This window comes from Schistocerca cancellata, chromosome 2 (assembly GCF_023864275.1).
Source record: "Schistocerca cancellata isolate TAMUIC-IGC-003103 chromosome 2, iqSchCanc2.1, whole genome shotgun sequence".
Lineage (NCBI taxonomy): Eukaryota > Metazoa > Arthropoda > Insecta > Orthoptera > Acrididae > Schistocerca > Schistocerca cancellata.
Genome location: NC_064627.1, coordinates 649,188,193 through 649,213,412, shown reverse-complemented (window position 1 = coordinate 649,213,412; position 25,220 = coordinate 649,188,193). Strand labels below are relative to the sequence as shown.

General features: G+C 44.6%; 1 protein-coding gene across 1 annotated transcript in view; it reads left to right on the top strand.

Moving 5' to 3' along the window:
• The window catches only part of LOC126162327 (uncharacterized protein KIAA0513), a 265,762-nt gene that overhangs the window by 92,851 nt on the left and 147,691 nt on the right, over positions 1–25,220 (top strand). The window contains exon 2 of the mRNA XM_049918757.1: positions 9,700–9,955. Coding sequence (XP_049774714.1) covers positions 9,709–9,955 — 247 coding nt within the window. The 5' untranslated portion in view covers positions 9,700–9,708. The remainder of the gene's footprint in view (positions 1–9,699; positions 9,956–25,220) is intronic.

Sequence of the window (25,220 nt, the reverse complement as noted above, 5' to 3'; positions counted from 1 at the left end):
CTCTTCGAAACGAACAAGCTGATGTTAGCCCTTCTCTACATATTCAACCTTCAACACGGCCCATTTTTAACAAAGATCAATGACTTGGCGTAGACCTCGGTTGCATAAGTCGGTATTTTGGTTCTGCAGGAAACGTTCCACCCCAAAAATCACCTGATCATCGTTTTGGAAACCCCTGCCGTGCAGTGAGTTTTTCATCGGAGGAAAGAGGGAGAAGTCACTGGGAGCAGTGCCGGGAGAATACCGAGCGAGAGATTAACATTTGACAGCCCAGAGGAGCAGCTTGTGTCTGTGTGTCCTGTACAGAATCGGCTGGGAATTTTCCGTGGCGCGGAGACACCCCCTTGGACACCTTCCCGCGATGCTTCGTCTTGATAGTCTCCAGTGAACTGGTCACGAGTTTTCTGAAGTGTGCTCCTGTGACGGTTTGCCCCTAATGAGCATAATCTGTTAGCTCCAGTGTTTAAAAGCCCCGAACCTCACTCAGCATCACCTTGCCCGCTTATGGCTGGATCTACGCCTTCTTCGACGGTGGTGAATCCACTTGTTTCCACCGCTTCCTATACTCCGTTGTCTCGAGGTCATCATGATACAAGCAGGACACGTCGATGGCCATTAGGCGGTTAAAAACGTCATCGCGATTCTCCTGACGCGGCTGCAACATTTCCAGAGACGGATCGGTTCGATGGGCTTTTTTAATAGGTGTTAGCACACAAGGAACCCAACAGGCGGCGACTTTGTTACGTTCTAAATGTCGTGGAAGATGTTGAAAACAATTTCAGAACTAATTTTCACCTTTTACACTACCGTTTTCGTTGTGATGTGCCGATGTGCGTGCACCAGAGCCTCCATTCTCTTGCGATTCTCGATTCTGCAAAGAGATTAGTCTGCCTCTTCATTCTTTGTCACCAGACTTGTCTGACCACACTTAAAGCGTCTGCGTCAACTTACCAACGTCATATGACTGTGAATTCTTGCGGTATCCTTGCATAAACGCATCATGGACTGTCGCAGCACTGTTTCCCAGCACGATACTCCACATTATCAATGTGCCGCGCTATTCTGTTTTGGTTCCTGTAGCGGCATGCTACTGTAGCGCCGCGGTGATTATGTGTACCAGGCCTACAGACATGCATCTGCAGATGAACAAAAATATAATTACGTAAATCTATTTTTCGAGTTAATAATTAATATTTGGTAACTGCCCGTCGTATTTTCCGTGCGTGTATCTTGCAGAAATTAATGTCGTACGTGGAGGCCAGCAAGGGCCCCATACTCGGGAGCAAGGGGGGCCGCCCCACACTGGCTCTGAGGAAAAAGGAAAAAAAAATTATGTAGTCAGGTTTTCTTCGTTCAAGAAAAGATTTAAAAGTGGGTATTACGCAGGTTTTAATAAGGCCGGAACTAAAAAACTTTTTTTAAGGCTACTTACAAATCGCCATTAGTCTTCCAGAATACCAGTATTAAAAATACTTCAACCCTCTCGCCTATTAAACATATTTCATCCCCCCCCCCCCCCCGTGCCACAAAAAAAAATGGTTCAAATGGCTCTGAGCCTACGGGACTTAACATCTGAGGTCATCAGTCCCCTAGATCTTAGAACTACCTAAACCTAACTAACCTAAGGACATCACACACATCCATGCCCGAGGCAGAATTCGAACCTGCGACCGTAGCGGTCGCGCGGTTCCACACTGAACCGCCTAGAACCGCTCGGCCACATCGGCCGACCCCCGTGCCACACTTTGCCCCTTCCCCCCCTACTAATTATCGTATAGGCGCTCTTGGAAGAATGTGTACCTAGCAACACACAAGTTTTAAAGGTCGGTGTTTTAATCTAGTGACCGATTTTCGAATCACGCGAAGGAATACACACTAGACACCGCAATAAGCAATTTCTGGGATTTTCTGTTGTTTTTGTTGTCGTGAGACATATTCTACATATTTAAGTGCCGGATGATAATTACATGAATCTTGTTTGGAGGGTATTGTTAATTCTTCAGTTACTGACTTTTACGGTCAGTAAAAATTCCGTATATTTTTAAAACTAGTTACATAACATGTGAACGGCTAAGCCATACTTTGTCGGTCGTCCACCATCTCGCTCGCTGAAACACAGCAAGGTCTTCTACCATGGAACGCGTGATATTCTCAAATGAACAGAATTTCTGTAATGTCGAAACAGTTTTCCCTGTCTTGAAAATGGAAATTTGTGTTAGTTGTCAACAGCTTCTATTTCAAAATGTTTTCAACTTGTAACTGGTTTTTGATATGACTACTTCTTAATCTGTTTTCATTTACTGATTTTTGGTCTCTATTTGAGTAATAATGTAAAACATAGACTACTACGTACGTACTGAAAAGATTACCTTGACTGAACACTATTAAATTTTAAGAAAATCTTTGTTCCTAGGTACAAAAACATATTTAACATTTTGGAAAAACCTACTTATCCAGAGTATTCATACAATTTCACACAACGACTGCAGCTTTAGGGTAAATGTTATCATTTCAAAATGAAGTATGAAAATATACTGAAGATTTATTACGTGACTGACTAGAGGCGAAGATCTGAAAAGTCTTCCATAGTAAAACAGGCCCAACGTGTTGGACGTCTACGTGTTTATATATGAGACCTAATATTCATTTCCGATAGTTATCGATGCCATATTTTTTGTTTACTAATAAATGTTTCCATTTTGAACCAAATATTGTGTGGCTGAATAGTGAAGTTGCCGAAAGCCAAAATCTATACAAACAGAAATGTAAATGTTCATCTGTTCTAAATCGTAATCCTACAACGCTGTGCGTTGCGTGCACATCGACTGAGCGATATTACAGGACAACAGCTTTACCGGCACATTTGACTTGGACAGCAGATTTCAGCCAGCTGGTCCGACTAAAGTGCAGTGATATGGGCAGTTTCAATTCGACGTAAAAAGAGATGAGCACAAAAACAATAAAGCTTACAATGTCATTTTATTTTTAAAGAGAATGAAATAATATTTGGCAAAACTCCAATACGGCACGCTTCTTAGAAGATCCGATGGAAAGCATTAGGATGTTCTCGTTCTTAGCTAACATAGCATTGTAATTAAAAACAAGAGTGATGAAAATTCCTAAATTAAACTCGGGATAACTTTTCTGCGCGCGATATGTCATGCAAATGTTTATTACAGGGATTTCGCCGTATAGTTAAGTATTGAAGCCACTGAATGTATTATTTATAGTCAGCCTTCTGTTATCTTTGAATTCCTTCCATATTCGAATCCGAGAAACCATTTCAGCACTGGAACTGTCATGTGCTACATTGATAACGAGTATATCGATAGCAAAATCCACGAAGCCATCCAGGCGCCACTTTTTCTCCTTTTATGACGTGCCATTCTGTATCCCTCCAGCGTTCGGCGGTGACGTGTGACGAAAGCTTCGTTCCAGTACGTCTGGCAGCTTAAAATGCCTTGTTATTTCTCGCGACAGATCCCTTAACTTGGTTCCAGATCAGCTGTGTTCTGTTTAGTTCACAGTACAGTGGTAGGGTAATTTTAGGTGCAGTCGACTATGTTATTAGAAAGAAGAGAACGTGCATTTTTCTTGAAAATGATGATTAGATACGTGTTAATTAGCGTATGTCTGACGAATTTTTCGTTCTAAAGATTTGGGAATTCCAAACTGAACGAAAAATAGAAAGACCAAAGAGAAATTTGCACCACAGATCCATGAATTGTACCGAATCATTGTTCTACAACGCTATCGACTCAGCCGTATATTCGATTTTCAAAGCCCCCTTAACTTTAGTAAATAAACCTACTCAGAAAACTTCAAAGTTAATTGGTTGTTTGTTTCGGGGAAGGAGACCAGACAGCGAGGTCATCGGTCTCATCGGATTAGGGAAGGACGGGGAAGGAAGTCGGCCGTGCCCTTTGAAAGGAACCATCCCGGCATTTGCCTGGAGCGATTTAGCGAAATCACGGAAAACCTAAATTAGGATGGCCGGACGCGGGATTGAACCGTCGCCCTCCCGAATGCGAGTCCAGTGTCTAACCACTGCGCCACCTCGCTCGGTTTCAAAGTTAATTCTTTCTGGAAATCAGTGAAAAACATTATGAACAGCCTGCTCCTCGTCACCTTTTAACGGTGTTCAACGAGCATGCTTCACTATGGAGCAGCAAGCAGCGTAAGCCATTTTCACAGTACGTTTTAACAGCGCGACGATCAGAGCACAATACTACAGAGACTGAGACTGTACCCGATTTTTGAAATAAAACCTATATACCTATAGTATGGTTAAGAAAAATCTTGATAGATGTTAATTCATTAGAATATCTTAAGCTTTATTTACTACAACATAGGAATAAGATATGTAATACGTACATAGGACCTACCTCCAAGAGCGTGTCAAACCCGGGGTACTCGTGCTATGGCTGCTGACCAATCATCGCTTTTGTATTTGTTTACATCTGGTTTATCCTGATGATGAACAAAGTATAAACGTTGCTCATGCTGGACGGCGTGCTTCTTGACAACTGCTGTCATTTAGAATATTTAGGGTTTTCGACTGCATTGTTAAGTTGAATTTTCTTAGATTTATATTTATTTTCGTTTGACTGAATTATTTCGTGTGACAAACTTTTTTTCTTACTTTTCATTGCAACTAAGCTGTTACAATTGACTTTCATATGAATTGAATTTTTTACAGGTGTTCTTTTAAAACGGACTACCAGAAGGAAAATGTGCATTTTTGTTCCCTTCCTCGCAGTCAGTTTTAACCACAACACGAAGAGACCTATTAGAGACACTGTTTGTCTGATACATATTCTTTCTCATTATACAAACTCTAAGAAGAAAAAAACGACACAAAGACATTATCTAAGTTGGACAGAAATCGGTAGTGTGATGTACTTGTACATACTGACAAATGATTACAACTTCAGAAATCGGATGACAGCCTCACAAACTGACCAAGGCCAATAATGCGATGGTCCACTCTGGTCCTTACGCAAACTGTTGTTCGGCATGGCAGTGATTCATAGAGTAGCTGGATGTCCTAAGGTATATCGTGCCAAATTCTGACCAATTAGCGTGGTTCAAATGGCTCTGAGCACTATGGGACTTTACATCTGAGATCATCAGTCCCCTAGAACACAGAACTACTTGAACCTAACTAACCTAAGGACATCACACACATCCATGCCAGAGGCAGGATTCGATCCCGCGACCGTAGTGGTCGCGCGGTTCCAGACTGAACCGCTCGGCCACACTGACCGGCCCAATTAGCGTGTCATATCGTGAAAATCGCTAGTTGTTCGGAGAGCCCTGCCCATACGTTCCGCGCGTTCTCAATCAGGGAGAGATCCGACGATCTCGTGGTCATGGTTGGTTTTGGCAAGCAAGAAGACAAGCAGCAGAAATTCCCGTAGTGTGCGGGTGTTCCGTATATTAGTGAAATGTCTGCTCGAGATGGCTTGCCGGAAGACAACAAACTGAGGCATAGAATACCACCATCGTTCTGCTATGCTGTAAGGGTCCCGCGGATGACAACCGAAGGAGTCCTGCTGTGAAATAAAATGGATACCAGAGCATCAATCCTGGTTGCCGGGCCCTATTGCTGGCGACATTCGGATTGATATGCCGCCGCTGCCGAGGACGTCTCCAGACATGTCTTCGCTGGTCATTGGGGCCCAGTTTGAAGCGGGACTCATCACTGGAGACAGTTCTACTCTAGTGAGATTCCAGGCCGAAGACTGGTCTATAGATGCCCCAGACGGTGGTTGGATACTAACCTCATTCTCACCCGCCATAAGGCTCGACAACCAGGAGTGATGATCTGGGGTGCCATTTTATTTCATAGCAGGACTCCTTTTGCTGTTATCGGCACCCGTACAGTGCAGCAGTGCGTCGACGATATTCTACGCCCTGTTTTCTTGCCTTGATGGCAATCCATTCTGGGCTTTCATTTCAGCAAGATAATGCTTGTCTCCAAGCTTGACAAACCCTACCTTGGCCAGCAGTATGAGCGGGGTCCTCCAACCAGCTCGGGATTCTGACGGTCTAAAGCGCCAATTGGACAGAATTTGGGACGATGTCCTTCAGGAGGACATTCAACCACTGTATCAATAAATGCGAAGTCGATTAACTGCTTGCATAAGGGCCAGAAGTGGACCAATGCATTATTAACTTGATCAGGTCGTGATGGTCTTACTCTTGAATAAATCAACCAATTTTCCTGAAATTGTAATCATTTGTTTGCCGTTACATGTGCATCACACCTACCGATTTCCGTCCCATTCAGATAATGCCTTCGTCATGCGTCGTTTTTTTTTCTTTTTGTCTTGGAGTGTATGTTTTTTAAACAAAAATTGCGAACATAACAATGTGCTGCTTTCTTTTCTTCTTTGCAGCCGGTTTTCACAAAAACAGGTAAGTTTTATTTATGACCTATCGGCTTTTTATTAGAATACTACTTCGGAATGTGAATTTGCAATAGCAATAAACAAGGCTCAGGTCAGAGAGAGAGGGAGGAGTAGGAGATGGACAAAGAGAGGGGGAAGGAGGAGATGGACAGAGAGGGGGATCAAGAGCTTAGGACGTATTTCCAGTACCCATAGATATTTGCAATTGTGAAACAGTGCCGCATTGACTAGTAAAGAAATAAAAATAATAATGGTTCGTCTAATATAGGACTTCCGAAGCTGGGTATTGCGGATCACAGCTTGGCTGCATTTCATCACATTCGGCACTCCATTTGTTTCATGTTTCCCTTACAGTAGGAAGTACGAGGGGCTCTGAATTAGTAATGCAACTCAGTTTTCTTTTCTCTCGACCAACTTCGGTTGAAAAAATATTGAATTTGTTGTTGGACATCGTGGAACATTTCCGCTTCGGCCGATATAGTTTCCTGATGTTCCGATAAGTCGCGGCGCTATACGTAGCCTTGAACACGGCGTCTGTGATGGAGGAGTGTTCCAAGCAGAGAGCCGTCGTTGTGTTCGTTTTGGCGGAAAACCACAGCATTGCAAATATTCATAGGCACTTGCAGATTGCGAAAGGACCACTGGCAGTGAAGAAAAGCGTTGTATGTCATTAGTGGACGCATCTGTCTTAAACGCAACAAGGTCGTGCAAACCTGTACAATCTCACACGTGGTGGCCCGTTGCACACAGCTGAGACTCCTGCAATGTTGGAATGTGCAGACACAAGTAGGGGGACAAATTATGTTCTGGTGCATTTTGTTAGTGCAGATTGCCTATATCAGGGGCATACTTTCTGTGGGCAACTAAATGCACCAGAACATACTTTGTACCCCTACTGACACACTCATTTGAGGTGATCGACAGAGCACACCCAATCACGTCACTGCTCATCTGAATTCCTCTGCTGGTAGTGCCGACACAATCGTCAACCAGTTGAGGGACTCAAAGGTGTGTGCCTGCTGGGTGACTCAACTGGTAACAGAAGACGATAAAGAACAAAGAAATTGCATGTTACGATGATCATGACAATTTTTTGTCGAACATCATCAGAGGTGAGGAAGCATGGGTTCATCACCGCGACCCGGAAAGAAATCCACAATCCATAGAGAGGCGCCAAGCTACCTCTCCACAAAGAAAAGGTCAAAGCCAGACCCTCTGCTGGTAAAGTCATGATGGAGGTCTTCTGGGACTCTGAAGGGGCTATACTGCTTGATGTCCTGCCTCACGATGCAACGATCAACTCTGAAGTGTATTGCGCTACCTTCATGAAACTGAAGAAACGACTTCAACGTGTTCGTCGCCACAAAAATGCGAAAAAATTTCTTCTCCATGTCAACACAAGGCCTAATGTAAGTCGGCGCACCCGAGAAAAACTCATATAACTTCATTGGATTGTTCTTCCTCATTCACCCTACAGCCCGTACCACACACCTTCTGACTTCCATCTGTTTGGCCCAATAAAGGATGCACCCACAGGTAGCAGAGTTTATTGATGCAGCAAGACATTGGCTCCGAGTCGAGCAGAAGAGTAGTAGTGAAACGTTCCCGTCTCCTCTATATTTTTTTTTGTTATTCAACCTTCCCTTCTACAATAACCTACGAAACCTTCCCTTAGGATTTCTATTTCTTGCTTAATAATAACAAATGAAATCTTGCCTTTGAAATTAATTCTCTTTCTCAATAATAATAAGTGCAATCTTCGCATACAAATTTAAATGCTGCTTATTAAAAGTGATTTGCTGATTATTTCGACGAAACATAGAATGTGTCGTCGTCGTGGCCCTCAGTCGTTACCTGCAATAACCCGAAACTGTTCCTTACCTTTTTTACTGTTACTGGATCGCCATCTGACTGCTACATCGAACTGCGACATGAATATACTTACTCCGTTTGACTATACTCTATTAGCTGCTGGTGGGCTGTCATAATATGTGACTGTATTTATTACCGAAGCTGACGTTATTCTTTAATAGCAAAGCTGCCGTTATTCTTTAATTAATTTGACTGAAGTTACGTAATTCATAGTTAAACTTTAACTTGACAACAATAACATTTTGCAAAGTTTTACGTTGGTGGTTTTTGGGATGGATTATAATCAGTAATGCAATATTGATGGCAAAAATTAATTATATTCTGAAAACTATTGTTCAAATATTTACTGTTGGTAATGAAATGATTTTACAAACGCTCAAATGGGACTTATTTTTACAATGATCTTACAACTAGCATTGAGCAAACATACCTTCAGTAGTCTTGCGTTTCTCAAAAAAAGAATTCAATAACATTAGTTCCTCTTATGATGATAGACACCTGATGTCTCTGTACATCCGTTTATAATCTCTTGTATGGTGACTGGTAGGCACACTGCTCCTCTCAGCCTCTAGCTTCAGACCTGCTACCGACTCGCTTCACATCTCGCTTACTACTGACTTCCTACGAACGCTAAAGTGCGGTCTCTCCCTCCAACAATGCTTTCTGGTGCAGAGAATCCCTGCTACCATTACAAAATGTATCAATCAGCGGTCATTCCCGCTCTTTTCTTAATATTTATCGATACACGGTCTCTCCCGCCCTTTTTAAAATTATATCAATGTACGGTCTCTCCCGCCAACAATACTTTGGTGCAGACATTCCCTGCTACCACAATTATTTCCAAAATTACAAAAGTTAATTATTCCTACTTAATCTTATTAATAAAATATAAATATCTTTCATAAATTGTGGTTTGACAATAGACAATAGAAATATACTGTCTTACAGTACCACGCGGGGTACAGGCCATCCCAGTAGGGGGCGTAAGACCCTCGCGCTGAACGGCGATTATTTAAAAATATAGGTTTTTGTAGCCACAAGAGTGTGGAATAATACGGTGTACTGGAACCCTGAATAAAACGTACCTGCTTTCAGAAAAAAAATGTACTGCATTATTTGTTGAAGCCCCTCGTGTATTTGTGCGTAACTTGAAAGTGTGTTGCCAGCCGCGGTGGTCTAGCGGTTCTAGGCTCTCAGTCCGGAACCGCGCGACTGCTACGGTCGCAGGTTCGAATCCTGCCTCGGGCATGGATGTGTGTGAAGTCCTTAGGTTAGTTAGGTTTAAATAGTTCTAAGTTCCAGGGGACTGATGACCACAGATGTTAAGTCCCATAGTGCTCAATGCCCTTTGAACCACTTTTTTTTTTTTAAGTGAGTTACGCGCGTAATACAGCAGCGTGTTTTGTGGCTGCAGGACTCAGCAATGGTGGACCTCCTGGGCTCTAAAGACGGTGGCGGGGGCGGGGGCGGCGGCGAGCTGCGGCAGACGCTGCGCTCGCGGCTGCTGTCGGTGCTGGAGGGCAGCAACGACCTGCTGTCCGGCCTGTCGTCGCGCCTCGAGTCGGCGCTCAGCCTCGGCTCCGACGACGCCGACAGCGACGCCGCCAGCCGCGCGCCCACCGAATCGCCGCTCGGCGCCGGCGCCGCCCCAGACGGCGACGCCGCCCACGGTACGTACCCCGTCTCCGGACACCCCTCTGTAAAGCTCAAGTGATTGTTAATCCTCAAGATGGCGGACTCGCCAGTATAAAAGAAATCGGGGGCCTTCCTCTTGTCAGAAAACACGCAATAACAACAGAATGGGTGCGATCTGGAGACAGTGTCTTCGGACTTGAACTAGCTATAGGACGTCACATGAGCAACAAATCCATCAGCGACATTTCAACCCTCGTAAAGCTGAGACCTGAGTTTCTTCTGGCTTATACAACTTTCAAATAACTTCCGGGAATTCAGCCAGGTAGCACTTTCAGTGACCGCCGATATTTCGCAGCAGAACACCCCGCCATTTCCAAGGCAAATTGCAAAAACAGGCGACGTACATGCAAATTTAAAACCTCGGTACTCGGACTGATACAGGAAAGATAACTCACACACTGAACAACTAGTGCCACCAAAGATGACCAAAGTCAGAGCTATCGATAGTGACCCTACGAACTCGCAGGTGAGGTAGCATTGAATCTGTCCCTCTGTTTTTTGACAAGGGAGAGAGCCGGATTCCAAATGGATTTTAAACAAGAACCTCCATCCCTGTTAACGAGGTTCCTCGCTAATTTAATCTCAACTGCCTCCTTAATAACACTGTCCCAGTAGCTGGACGTGCATGCCATATCTTGCTGTTATTATATAACATGGGGTGACCAGTATCCAAGCAATGTTCGGCAATAGCAGATCTACTTGGCTGCTGTAATCGTGTGCGTCGTTTATGCTCAGTACATCGGTCCTCCACGGTCCTGATAGTTTGACCAATATATGCCATGCCGCAGCTACAAGGAATGGTATATACACCCGCCTTACGCAGACCAAGATCATACTTAACAGAACTCAAAAGCACTCTAATTTTAGATGGAGGTCGGAAAACACATTTCACATTGTGTATCAGTAAAATACGACCGATCTTGTTGGAAGTGTTTCCTACATAAGGCAAAAAGGCAGTAGACTTAGGTGTCGACTCAGAATTATCATCAACCACCCGGTGTACAGTTAGTCGATAGCGCAACGCACGTTCAGTTTATCTATTACTATAACCATTTTGAAAAAAATGCAACTTGAAGATGGGACAGCTCAGCTGGCAAAGTCTCAGCGTCGCAAACGACATGTGCCCTGTGTACCAAGGTACGAAGTACCGCTTCATGCTGAGCCGGATGGTGACAACTATTAGCCTGTAAGTACAAGTCGGTATTAGTACGTTTCCTGTAGACTGCATGTCCCAATGATCCATCATCCTTCCTCCTAACCAACACGTCAAGAAAGGGAAGGCAACCATCCTCTTCCACCTCCACCGTAAAACGAATATTCGAGTGGACTGAGTTCAGACGTCCTAGAAAGGCATTCAAATTCTCCCTACCATGAGGCCAAACAACAAAGGTATCGTCAACATATCTAAAGAAACAGGCTGGTTTCAAAGGCGCCGACTCCAATGCACGTTCCTCGAAGTCTTCCATAAACAAATTTGCGATCACAGAAGACAACGGACTACCCATCGCAACTCCATCTGTCTGCTCGTAATACTGGTCATTGAATAAAAAGTAAATGGATGTCAACACATGCCGAAAGAGATTACTTAATTCAGCACCAAACCTAGCCTCAATTAACCGCAACGAATCAGACAGAGGAACACGAGTGAAGAGAGAGACCACATAGAAACTCACTAAAATATCAGTCAGTCAACCGTAGTCCCTTCCACCGGCGTAAAAAAATCAGCTGAGTTCCTGATATGATGTTCACACCGACCTACTTGTGGACTCCACAGAGAAGCAAGATGCTTGGCTACGCGATACGTGGGAGCGCCGATGTTACTCACTATAGCACGGAAATATTGGCTTGCACGTCCAGCTATTGGGACAATGTTATTAAGGAGGCATTTGAGATTAAATTAGCGAGCAACCTCATTAACAGGGATGGAGGTTTTTGTTTAAACTCTGTTTCGAACCCGGCTCTCTCCCTTGTCAAAAAACAGAGGGACAGAGTCAGTGCTACCTCACCTGCGAGTTCGTAGTCTCACTATCGATAGCTCTGACGTTGATCATCTTTGGTGGCACTAGTTGTTCAGTGTGTGTGTTATCTTTCCTGCATCAGTCCGAGTACCGAGGTTTTAAATTTGCATGTACGTCGCCTGTCCGTTGCAGTTTGCCTTGAAAATGGCGGGGTCTTCTCCCGCCGAAATATCGGCAGTCGCTGAAGGTGTTACCTGGCTGAACTTCCGGAAGTTATTTGAAACTCGTAAAGCTGTTGATGAAGTGATTGTAAAGTGAAACCCGAAGGAACAACCACCGCTAAACCGAGACCAGGTAGACCTCGTGTATTGACGGACAGGGTCTGTCGAGAATTGCGGACGGTGATTGTACAAAACCGCATGAAATCAGCGGATGAAATTACTCGTAAGTTTTCAAATGCTACCAGCAGACCATCTGGCATAATGACTGTGCATAGAGAGTGTGGAGTTACCTTCAGTCTCACAAGAGATACTGAACTGAAAGTTTCTCATAGTGGTGACATTAAATAGCAGTTAATAAGATACAATGAAACAGCAAATAAACTGGTATATGCATGCGTATTTCAAATACAGAGATATGTAAACAGGCAGAATACGGCGCTGCGGTTGGCAACGCCAATGTAAGACAACAAGTGTGTGGCGCAGTTTTTAGATCGGTTGCTGCTGCTTCGTACAATGCTGGGTTATCAATATTTAAGTGAGTTTGAACGAGGTGTTACAGTCGGTCCACGAGCTACAGGACACAGCATCCACGAGGTAGCGATGGCGTACGACCATTTCAGGAGTGTACCATGAACATGAGGAATCCGGTAAAACATCAAATCTCCTACATCGCTGCGGCCGGAAAAAAGATCCTGCAAGAACGGGACCAACGACGACTGGAGAGAATCGTTCAACGTGACAAAAGTACAACCCTTCCTCAAATTGCTGCAGATTTCAATGCTGGGCCATCAATAAGTGAAGCGTGCGAACTGTTCAACGAAACATCATCCGTATACCCTTCATAACTGCACAACACGAAGCTCTACGCCTCGCCTGCGCTCGTCAACACCGTTACTGGATTGTTGATGACTGGAAACATATTGTCTGGTCGGATGAGTCTCGTTTCAAATTGAATCGAGCGGATGGATGTGTACGGGTACGGAGACAATCTCAGGAATCCATGGGCCCTGCGTGTCAGCAGGGGCCTGTTCAAGCTGGGCGAGGCTCTGCGATGGTGTGAGGCGTGTGCAGTTGGAGTGATATGGGGCCCCTGATACGTCTAGATACGACTCTGACAGGTGACACGAACGTAAGCACCCTGTCCGATCACCTGCACCCATTCATGTCCGTTGTGCATTCTGACAGACTTGGGCAGTACCAGCAAGACAATGCGACACCTCACATGTCCAGAATTGCTACAGAGTGGCTTCGGGAACACTCTTCCGAGTTTAAACACTTCCGCTGGGGACCAAACTCGCCAGACGTGAACATTATTGAGCATATCTGGGATGCCTTGCAACTTGCTGTTCAGAAGAGATCTCCACTTCCTCCTGCTCTTATGGGTTTGTGGACAGCATGGCAGGATTCACGGTGTCAGTTCCCTACAGCACTACTTCAGACATTAGTCGAGTCCATGCCACGTCGTGTTGCAACACTCCTGCGTGCTCACGGGCGTCCTACGCGATATTAGGCAGGTGTACCAGTTACTTTGACTCTTCAATTTAACTGACTTTACGTAACTAACCTGTCTACACATGGGAGCAAGCCACATTGATGAGGGATAATAATTCCTTTTAAGAGTACCGTACGGTGCAGCTCACAGGAATTTCTGTAATTCTGAAGGACATTTTTCCTTTTGTGGTCGATCCACTAATCACTTTTCTTATAACCGGTACCGCATCAGGACAATGAGTAGGGTGGTAGGCGTCATTGTTCGACAGCGGTAACCGATCGTGCCCACACAGCTCTCACGATAAAATTTTATGTACTACGAGGGAAATAATCGGACAAAATATCTCGAGCAGTGAGGTGGGGGGAAGGGAAGAGGGGAGCAGTTCGCATCCACCTTTCCTATTTTGCCGATGAAAGACAATCAAAATACAATATAAATTATTTATATGATAAGGAGACAGGATGGTAGTTCTTATTAAATAATGAACTTTAGTAACTTTAGTGAACTAGATCATTATGAAGCCAGCAATTTACGACTAGATCGACTACAAGTTCCCATTACAGAAGGGCAAATTGCTGGGCAGAAGACAAGTGAAGTAGTCCCTATCATTTCTTCTCGGCCACCATTACATTAGTATCCTCCACAGATCTGTAGGTTTGTCTAGCTTTACATTAGTATCCTCCACAGATCTGTAGGTTTGTCTAGCTTTACAAAAACCTTTCGCATACATTTTATCAAATTTTTTGAGGAGTGCATTGGCTGTTTTCTTATAACGGATCATTTCAAACTAAGAATAAAGGGAAACTCTTCAGGAGTTAAGAAGAATAACATATTATCGTGGAGCAACTTCTCATAAACAACATATTTCTATAGTCAGCGTTAAATGACGCTTGAGTTTTTGTAAAGAAAGACGCCACTGGACAGTGCATGACTGGAAACGAGTAATGTGGAGTGATGAATCACGCTTTACCCTGTGACAATCCGATGGAACGGTTTGAGATTGGAGAATGCCTGGAGAACGTTACCTGCCATCGTCTGCAGCACTAACAGCGAAGTACGGAGGAGGTGCTGCTACGGTGTGGGGAATCTGAAATCTGACGTGGTCAGAGCACTGGCTAATGCGTACAGTAGAGGAACAGTTCGGAGGCGACGATTCCTTGTATCACCATGACAGAGCACCCTGTCACAAAGCAACGTCTCTGAGACAATGGTTTGTGGACAGTGACATTTGTGAAATGGGCTGTCTTGACCAGTGGTCCGTCCTGAAGCCAACGAAACACTTTTGGGATGAGTTAGAACGTCGATTTCGCTCCAGACCCCAGCGTCCTACATCACTGTCTTCTCTGGTTTCAGGTCTTGAGTAAGAACGGGCTGGCATTCCGCTACAGACATTCAGGCACCTCATTGAAAGTGTCCACAGCACAGTTCAACCATTCATAAAGGCGAAGGATGGATACACCCCTTATTAATGTTCACTAATTGCTGTCCAGATACGTTTACTTAGATAGTGTATATTCATGACCTAGCGCACAATGCTAATAGTAGCTCAGACTTTTCGTGGGTGATGATTCACTATCTACACTCCTAGCAGTTAAAATTGCAACACTAGGAAGAAGAGCAAATTACGTAATTTTAGTTATTGTGCGTATACAGCATAGTAAGGAAAATACATTATTAAATTTGAAGATGATTCGGGGGTTTACACTGTGCGAAATTTAGCACACAGAGCAGCCTCATTTGGCAGCAAAGTGCTGGAGAACGACTTGACCAGAGCAACAGTCGAACACCATCTGTGTCGTGGTAACTCAGGGCAGCTTGAGTAACAAGTGGTTTTGCGCTATCCTATTGAAAGATAATGTCATGAAGAATTCGGCGATACACCACAGCGAACGGTCTTGTCGTCAGAAGTATAACGCCAGTTGCCCAAATTAACGGCAATGCGAATCAGAAGTGGTCGTTGTGTGTACTCAATTGCACCTCGTACCGTCAAGTTACGAGGGTTGCCCAGAAAGTAATGTACCACATTTTTTTCCCTGTCGAAAACAATGCTAAGATTGCGAAACGTTACGTATGCATTAGGTGAAGTCTCCTGAGTGATCACACCAAGTTTCCGTCACTTCCGACAGATAGCGAAGCTGCAGAACAGTTTGTAAATGGTGTCTGTCAGTGATGTACGTTGCAAGCAACGTGCCGTCATTGAATTTCTCACTGCAGAGAAAGAAACTGTGGGGAATATTCACAGGCGCTTGTGCGAAGTCTATGGAGCATCTGCTGTCAACAGAAGTACAGTTAGTCGCTGGGCACTGAGACTGAGGTCATTAGAAAGCGGTTCGGCGGACCTCCACGATTTGCAGCGGTCGGGGAGACCATCCACAGCTGTCACACCTGACAGGTTGCAGTGAGCTGATGTAATCATTCGCGAGGACAGATTAAAGGATGGCATTCGTGGACGACATTTTGAGGGCGATGAGGTGGTGATTCATACATCGAAGCACTGGCTCCGTCACCAGCACAAGGATTGGTACCGACAAGGCAGACACGCCTTGTTTCGCGCTGGAGGAAGGCTATAGAACAGAATGGAGATTACGTGGAAAATTAGGGTGTGGAGGTAAGACACCATTCTTTCATATGTGTAATTCTCATTATGTTCTAAAAAGAATTGATGAAGAAAAACAAATGCGGTGCATTACTTTCTGAGTAACCCTCATAGGTGCAGGACTTGTATGACGACGACCGTAATCTGGCAATGTTCTTTCTCCTCGGAGCCTAAACACACGGATACGTAGATCGTGATGTAGTGCGCAGTACCGCGACTCGTTTGAAAAGATGACGCGCTTGCCACTCCTGTATACAGGGTGAAAAGTATTTAAACCGACAAACTCTGCGGGGTTGTAGGGGACATCAAAACAAATATTTTCCCCTAAAGTCATTTTTTCCTATGAGGAGTATTTAAACCGGCAGAGGAAGATTTCTCTGGAGGCAGATAATTAAACCAACAAACACTTTTCCATTTTTTTACGACCAAGAGACTACAACTAGGTAACAGATACGGCCCAATTAAACAGTCCCCAACAACACCGACCCACACGTTAACGAAGAACCGCACTTGATGAGCGCTAGTAACTGTGGCATGTGGGTTATCCTCACTCCAAACATGCGAATTGTGCATGTTGAAGACTGCATCACCCCCCAACGTTGCTCCATCGTTAAACAACACAGAGGATGGAAATGTAGGATTCATTTCACACAGTTCCAGGTACCGCTGCGAAAACTGTGCTCTGGGTGGATAATCAACTGGTTCCAGGTCGTGGACACGCTGTAAGTGAAATGGACATAACAATTGCTCTCGAAGGACTGTTCTTACGTTCGTCTGATTCGTCCCCATGTTTCACGAGTGCTGATTGAAGGATCCCGCTCCACATGCTGCAAGACAGCTTCCTCACTTGCAGCGTTCTTACCGTGCGACGGCGTCCTTGTCCAGGTAATCTGCTAAATGACCCGGTCTCACGCAGATGTTGGTACACAGCAGCAAAGGTCGTATGATGCGGGATACAGCGATTAGGATATTGTTGTTGATAAACCCGCTGTGCAGCTCCTCCGTTGTGGTGCGCTAACAACTGAAGTACGTAATACGGCCTCTAACAACTGAATAGCGTAATACGGCCTCCACCGGTTTCAATAATCCTCACAGGAAAAAATGACATTAGGGAAAAATATTTGTTTTGATGTCCCCTACAACGTCCCAGAGTTTGTCGGTTTAAATACTTTTCACCCCGTATTATGTTGCCGTTGGACCGACCACTGTCGACGCGCATCGCTGTCTGGCCACGACACAGGACACCGACAACGATCTCCGTGCAGACAGTCTGTTTGCTCCAGACATCGTTATACTGTCTGTGTGGATACTTGTCTTGTGCTGCAGAAAAATCCGATTTCCTAGTGCTACGCACGTGACACGACTTTACGATCCTGTAGGGCCGAGAAATGTTATGCACTTTCTCTCAGGCGCTAACTCCCTAGGGCCTTTGAGATCCTGTAAGGCGTTGAGTGTGTACCACTGTTACCCCTCGACTCCACATGCGACTGACAATAGTGGCGTCCTGGCCAACACAAACGGCGATATCGCTAAACGATGAACGTCATTCCCTTTAGGCCACGATACTGCCGCTGTCGAATTCCGACAAGTGCTGTTAATGTAATGCATAACACGAATTCTCACAAATAAATAACATTCGATTTCATGCGATTTCTGAATGAGAAACCCTCTTTGTGATCTTTTCTTGTCTACAGAATTTAGGTGGCGTTACTCTCACCCACTGTATGCAATTACGATGAAATGCTAATCATTCGCATATCTAAGCCAAATTGAGGTTTGTTTCAACGCCGTCCTCTTGTTACTCCAATTCCAATAGACGCTAATGTGAAAACTCTTAAAATTTTTTTAATAAAACAAACTTTATTGGCATTCTACAGATTTATTCAAGTCTACATTCTTGCAGCAGGCATCCGAACATCCATGTAACATGGAGGTGTGTAACGTAACTAGGTCGTTGCGTGAGAAATAGTGTGCTGTAATCGAATTTCGAATTCGAAGAGTTCGCCCACACTTCCTCTGCTTCAGCTTGCGAATGCCAGGGCACTCACCAGCGCTGCGACATCTGCACCAATCCGACGCCTTGCGTTCACTGTCATCGATCGTCCTCGACACAGGCCCGACTTGGCTCATCCGATTTTCCTCTGTTTCCAAAACTTAAAGAACACCTTCGAGGACTTCGCTTTGATAGTGATGAATCAATGCACGCAGAGGTGAAGTTGGGGCTACGTCAACAAATTCAAACATGCTACGTATTCGTTGCCAGGGTGACTATGTTGAGAAGTAAATATGTAGACATGATGAATAAAGATGTAAAACGTTAGTAACGTTAGTTTTATTTCAAAATTTTGATAGTTTTTCACATAAAGCTTCGGAGGCATCATTTTTCAGCAGGCCCTCCTGCACTGCGTGACAGAAAAGAACGGAGCACCCAGAAGGGGAGGAGGGAATGATATGAAATTCCACAGACTGAAGGATATGTAATGTTATTTCATGGAATACAAAATCGAGTCAAATGTACAAAGAACTCGGGAGGATGAGGCAACTTATCGGTACGACGTTACACCCTGTCTGGCCTGAATGCATGGCCGGCCGGTGTGGCCGTGCGGTTCTAGGCGCTCCAGTCTGGAACCGCGTGACCATTACGGTCGCAGGTTCGAATCCTGCCTCGGGCATGGATGTGTGTGATGTCCTTAGGTTAGTTAGGTTTAAGTAGTTCTAAGTCCTAGGGGACTGATGACCACAAATGTTAAGTCCCATAGTGCTCAGAGCCATTTGAACCATTTGAACCTGAATGCATGTGCTGGTTTTATCGAGCCTCAGAGCTGGAGAACGTGGGACCAGAGCAACAGTCGGATACCATTTGCATACAGGTACGTCAGGGCAGCATGGGTACCCAATGGTTTTGCTTTGTATTGTTGGAAAATAACGATACAAAGGCCTCGACGATGTAGCACAGCCAACAGCGTTAACTCGTCGGAAGTGTATCGCCTGCGATGTTGTCGCATGAGAGGACTCAGCATATCCGTGACGTACCCTTGTGCCTTCAGCGTTCCCTCAATCACTACCAGCCGTGACCTGAAGCCATGCACGACTGCTCCACACACCACGACGCCAGGAGTAACACATGTTACAGGGATTACATTGGTTGTTCTTGGATCGCAGGTGCAAATGTCAAGGAGTTACCAAGTGCGTGGAGCACAGTGCGGCGATCCTTCCTTGTGATGGTCAGCTGTGATCGACGGGAACCGTAACTGTAATAATGCGTGCCCTCACGTTCCCACACAGTCAACAAAGAGCCACTGTCACATCTTAATGGCCTACAAATCTGGATACTACACGATTCGACCAGCCGCCAAATGGAGAACTGCAATGAGGCTCCTTTCAACTCTGGTACTGACAGCGCTGTCTCAGACATGTACACGACTTGCCCGTGTCCTTCACATTGATCACTCTACATCTGACGCTGTTCACACCGCTTGTACAGGGTGGTTAATTGATCGTGACCGGGCCAAATATCTCACGAAATAAGCGTCAAACGAAAAAACTACAAAGAACGAAACTTGTCTAGCTTCAAGGGAGAAACCAGATGGCGCTATGGTTGGCCCGCTAGATGGCGCTGCCATAGGTCAAACGGATATAAACTGCGTTTTTTAAAATAGGAACCCCCATTTTTATTACATATTTGTATAGTACGTAAAGAAATATGAATGTTTTAGTTGGACCACTTTTTTCGCTTTGTGACAGATGGCGCTGTAATAGTCACAAACATATGGCTCACAATTGTAGACGAACAGTTGGTAACAGGTAGGTTTTTTAAATTAAAATACATAACGTTGGTACGTTTGAACACTTTATTTCGGTTCTTCCAATGTGATACATGTACCTTTGTGAACATACCATTTCTGAGAACGCAAGCTGTTACAGCGTGATTACCTGTAAATACCACATTAATGCAATAAATGCTCAAAATGATGTCCGTCAACCACAATGCATTTGGCAATACGTGTAACGACATTCCTCTCAACAGCTAGTAGTTCGCCTTCCGTAATGTCTGCACATGCTTTGACAATGCGCTGACGCATGTTGTCAGGCGTTGTCGGTGGATCACGATAGCAAATATCCTTCAACTTTCCCCACAGAAAGAAATCCGGGGACGTGAGACCCGGTGAACGTGCGGGTCATGGTATGGTGCTTCGACGACCAATCCACCTGTCATGAAATATGCTATTCAATACCGCTTCAACCACACGCAAGCTATGTGCCGGACATCCATCATGTTAGAAGTACATCGCCATTCTGTCATGCAGTGAAACATCTTGTAGTAACATCGGTAGAACATTACGTAGGAAATCAGCATACATTGCACCATTTAGATTGCCATCGATAAAATGGGAGCCAATTATCCTTCCTCCCATAATGCCGCACCATACATTAACCCGCCAAGGTCGCTGATTTTCCACTTGTCGCAGCCATCGTGGATTTTCCTTTGCCCAATAGTGCGTATTATGCCGGTTTACGTTACGGCTGTTGGTGAATGACGCTTCGTCGCTAAATAGAACGCGTGCAAAAATCTGTCATCGTCCCGTAATTTCTCTTGTGCCCAGAGGCAGAACTGTACACGACGTTCAAAGTCGTCGCCATGCAAATCGTAGTGCATAGAAATATGGTACGGGTGCAATCAATGTTGATGTAGCATTCTCAACACCGACTTTTTTGAGATTCCCGATTCTCGCTCAATTTGTCTGCTACTGATGTGCGGATTAGCCGCGACAGCAGCTAAAACACCTACTTGGGCATCATCATTTGCTGCAGGTCGTGGTTGACGTTTCACATGTGGCTGAACACTTCCTGTTTCCTTAAATAACTTAACTATCCGGCGAACTGTCCGGACACTTGGATGATGTCGTCCAGGATACCGAGTAACATACATAGCACACGCCCGTTGGGCATTTTGAACACAATAGTCATACATCAACACGATATCGACCTTTTCCGCAATTGGTAAACGGTCCATTTTAACACGAAGCAAATACCGTCCGCATTGGCGGAATGTTACGGGATACCACGTACTTACACGTTTGTGACTATTACAACGCCATCTGTCACAAAGCGAAAAAAGTGGTCCAACTAAAACATTCATATTTCTTTTCGTACTACAAGAATATGTAATAAAAAATGAGGGTTCCTATTTTTAAAAAATGCAGTTGATACCCGTTTGACCTATGGTAGTACCATCTAGCGGGCCAACCATAGCGCCATCTGGTTTCCCCCTTCAAGCTAGACGAGTTTCGTTCTTTGTAGTTTTTTCATTTGATGCTTATTTCGTGAGATATTTGGTCCGGTCACTATCAATGGACCACCCTGTATACGCTACCGGGCCTGGTAGCAACACTAAACACGAACAACACTAATGCGTTCTAGTGGCTGTTCTACCTGACGCAGTGAATTGCACCTGTAATCATTTACATACCTTTAGACGTTGTGTATGTGTACGCTGTTACATTGATATCCAACCATGTCTTCTGGGTGCCTCAGTTGTTTTGTCAGGCAGCGTAAAATGGACATTAATTATTCTTTATGATACCCCCTGAAATTGCGTTGTTCTTTACAAATGTTCGTTGAGAAGATACAGGGTGTTTAAAAAATGACCGGTATATTTGAAACGGCAATAAAAACTAAACGAGCAGCGATAGAAATACACCATTTGTTGCAATATGCTTGGGACAACAGTACATTTTCAGGCAGACAAACTTTCGAAATTACAGTAGTTACAATTTTCAACAACAGATGGCACTGCGGTCTGGGAAACTCTATAGTACGATATTTTCCACATATCCACCATGCGTAGCAATAATATGGCATAGTCTCTGAATGAAATTACCCGAAACCTTTGACAACATGACTGGCGGAATGGCTTCACATGCAGATGAGATGTACTGCTTCAGCTGTTCAATTGTTTCTGGATTCTGGCGGTACATCTGGTCTTTCAAGTGTCCCCACAGAAAGAAGTCACAGGGGTTCATGTCTGGCGAATAGGGAGGCCAATCCATGCCGCCTCCTGTATGTTTCGGATAGCCCAAAGCAATCACACGATCATCGAAATATTCATTCAGGAAATTAAAGACGTCGGCCGTGCGATGTGGCCGGGCACCATCTTGCATAAACTACGAGGTGTTCGCAGTGTCGTCTAAGGCAGTTTGTACCGCCACAAATTCACGAAGAATGTCCAGATAGCGTGATGCAGTAATCGTTTCGGATCTGAAAAATGGGCCAATGATTCCTTTGGAAGAAATGGCGGCCCAGACCAGTACTTTTTGAGGATGCAGGGACGATGGGACCGCAACATGGGGCTTTTCGGTTCCCCATATGCGCCAGTTCTGTTTATTGACGAAGCCGTCCAGGTAAAGATAAGCTTTGTCAGTAAACCAAATGCTGCCCACATGCATATCGCTGTCATCAATCCTGTGCACTATATCGTTAGCGAATGTCTCTCGTGCAGCAATGGTAGCGGCGCTGAGGGGTTGCCGCGTTTGAATTTTGTATGGATAGAGGTGTAAACTCTGGCGCATGAGACGATACGTGGACGTTGGCGTCATTTGGACCGCAGCTGCAACACGGCGAACGGAAACCCGAGGCCGCTGTTGGATCACCTGCTGCACTAGCTGCGCGTTGCCCTCTGTGGTTGCCGTACGCGGTCGCCCTACCTTTCCAGCACGTTCATCCGTCACGTTCCCAGTCCGTTGAAATTTTTCAAACAGATCCTTTATTGTATCGCTTTTCGGTCCTTTGGTTACATTAAACCTCCGTTGAAAACTTCGTCTTGTTGCAACAACACTGTGTTCTAGGCAGTGGAATTCCAACACCAGAAAAATCCTCTGTTCTAAGGAATAAACCATGTTGTCTACAGCACACGTGCACGTTGTGAACAGCACACGCTTACAGTAGAAAGACGACGTACAGAATTGCGCACCCACAGACTGCGTTGTCTTCTATATCTTTCACATCACTTGCAGCGCCATCTGTTGCTGAAAATTGTAACTACTGTAATTTAGAAAGTTTGTCCGCCTGAAAATGTACTGTTGTCACAAGCATATTGCAACAAACGGTGTATTTCTATCGCTGCTCGTTTAGTTTTTATTGCCGTTTCAAATATACCGGTCATTTTTGAAACACCCTGTAAGAGAGGTGTAATCTCTACAGAAAAGCGAGACTTCTACTGGCTTTGGTCCAAAAGGTAGTCTCCACTGATTACCTCACCTCGACAGGTTCAGGCTGGACTGTCGCAAACCTATTAGGCAGTAGATCACAGCCGCCTGGCACCTTGGTGGGGTCCGTACCCACAGAGCGTGTCACTTAATCAGCCAGCAAATGGGTGTCAGCGAGTGATGAGGCATGCAGCCATCTAGGATAACTGTCGAGCCCAGTAATGAGCGATACAAGACACCTAACAGTTTTGAACATGGCTGTCTTTCAGCAACCGAACATAAGTTTCAACGAAGAAATGACACAGCCAACCAGTTGCAAATAATTTTTAATATATTGGCATAGGCTTCGACACCTCTAAGGACGTCTTCATCAGAATAAAATTTTAACAACCGTAAAATGACATTGCGAGAAGGTAATAGTCAAAGTTTCGAGCAGACATGCTCAGGTCGAAAATTAAAAATTAAAAAAGGTCCCAGCCATTGGTACGTATACCTTACAGTGAACAACATCAGTCTGATGCTTGGTACGTATACCTTGCAATGAATAATATCAGTCTGATGTTGTTGATTACAACGCGTACGTATCAAAGGCTGGAACATTTCTAATTTTTGACTTGAGCATGTCTGCTCGAAACTTTATTGCCTTCTCGCAATGTAACTTTACGGTTCTTAACATATCGTTCTGATGAAGATATTCTTAGAGGTGTCGAAACCTAGATCAATGTATTAAAAAATTATTGGAACCGATTGACTGTGTAATTTTCTTCATTTTTATGCCACTGGCCAGAAATAGAAGGCTGTTCCATCAATGTGGAAGTTAGGGGGGGGGGGGGGGAGGGAGAGGCGGAAGGACGTTATTTTCAGACCTGCTAAAAGCTTACGTTGTACAAGAAGGCAGGCATCACACACTTTATCCCCAGCCTAGCCTGATGGACTTGTGCGTTTAGGAGGGAATGTCGCGCCGCTGTGTCCTCGTATGCCAACAATCGGTGCCATAACTTGCGTGTACATCTACATCTACTTACATAGCCAAGAAGCAACGATATGGCAGGGCACAGTGTAGTTCCCATTGTACCATATAATGTTTCCCATTCCAATGGAATGTAGGGAGAGTAATTGCTTTTGTCTTTTCTTGCAGCATAATAAGTGTAATCTTGTCTTCGCGGTTCCTACTGGAGCGACAGCTGTATCATAGTCCTGCGAGGGCGTGCTGAAAAGAAATGCTCCCGAATTTTTTATGTGAAATCTGTTAAGGCTTTTCAAACATAATAAACATTATTAACAATTTACATCTTAATTCTTCATTTTATATTTACTTCTCAGCGTAGCCACCCTGGCGACTAACACGTTTCTCCCAACGAGAGAGATACGTTGTTGATACCGTAATTGTAGACTGTTTGACATTGTTGACAGAGCCACAACCTCACCTCTGCACACACAGATTCATCACTATCAACTTGAAGTCCTCGAAGATGTTCTGTAAGTGTTGGAAACAGAAGAAAATAGTATGGGGCCAAGTCTGGACCATATGAAGCAGACCCGGCTTCAGGAGTGGTGGGGTCCTGTACAAACAAAACATTTCACGGGACTCTTCTGGATCTATCATTTACCCCCCCCCCCTCACGGCCCCTCCCCCCCACACAGATGATATATCTTTGCCACGTTTAAAAGAATTGTAAGTTTAGTTGTTTACTTACTAACAATATAGCAAAAGACTATTACTACAATAGACCTCTATTGCGATAGGAAAGTTATTCGTGTGAGAAGG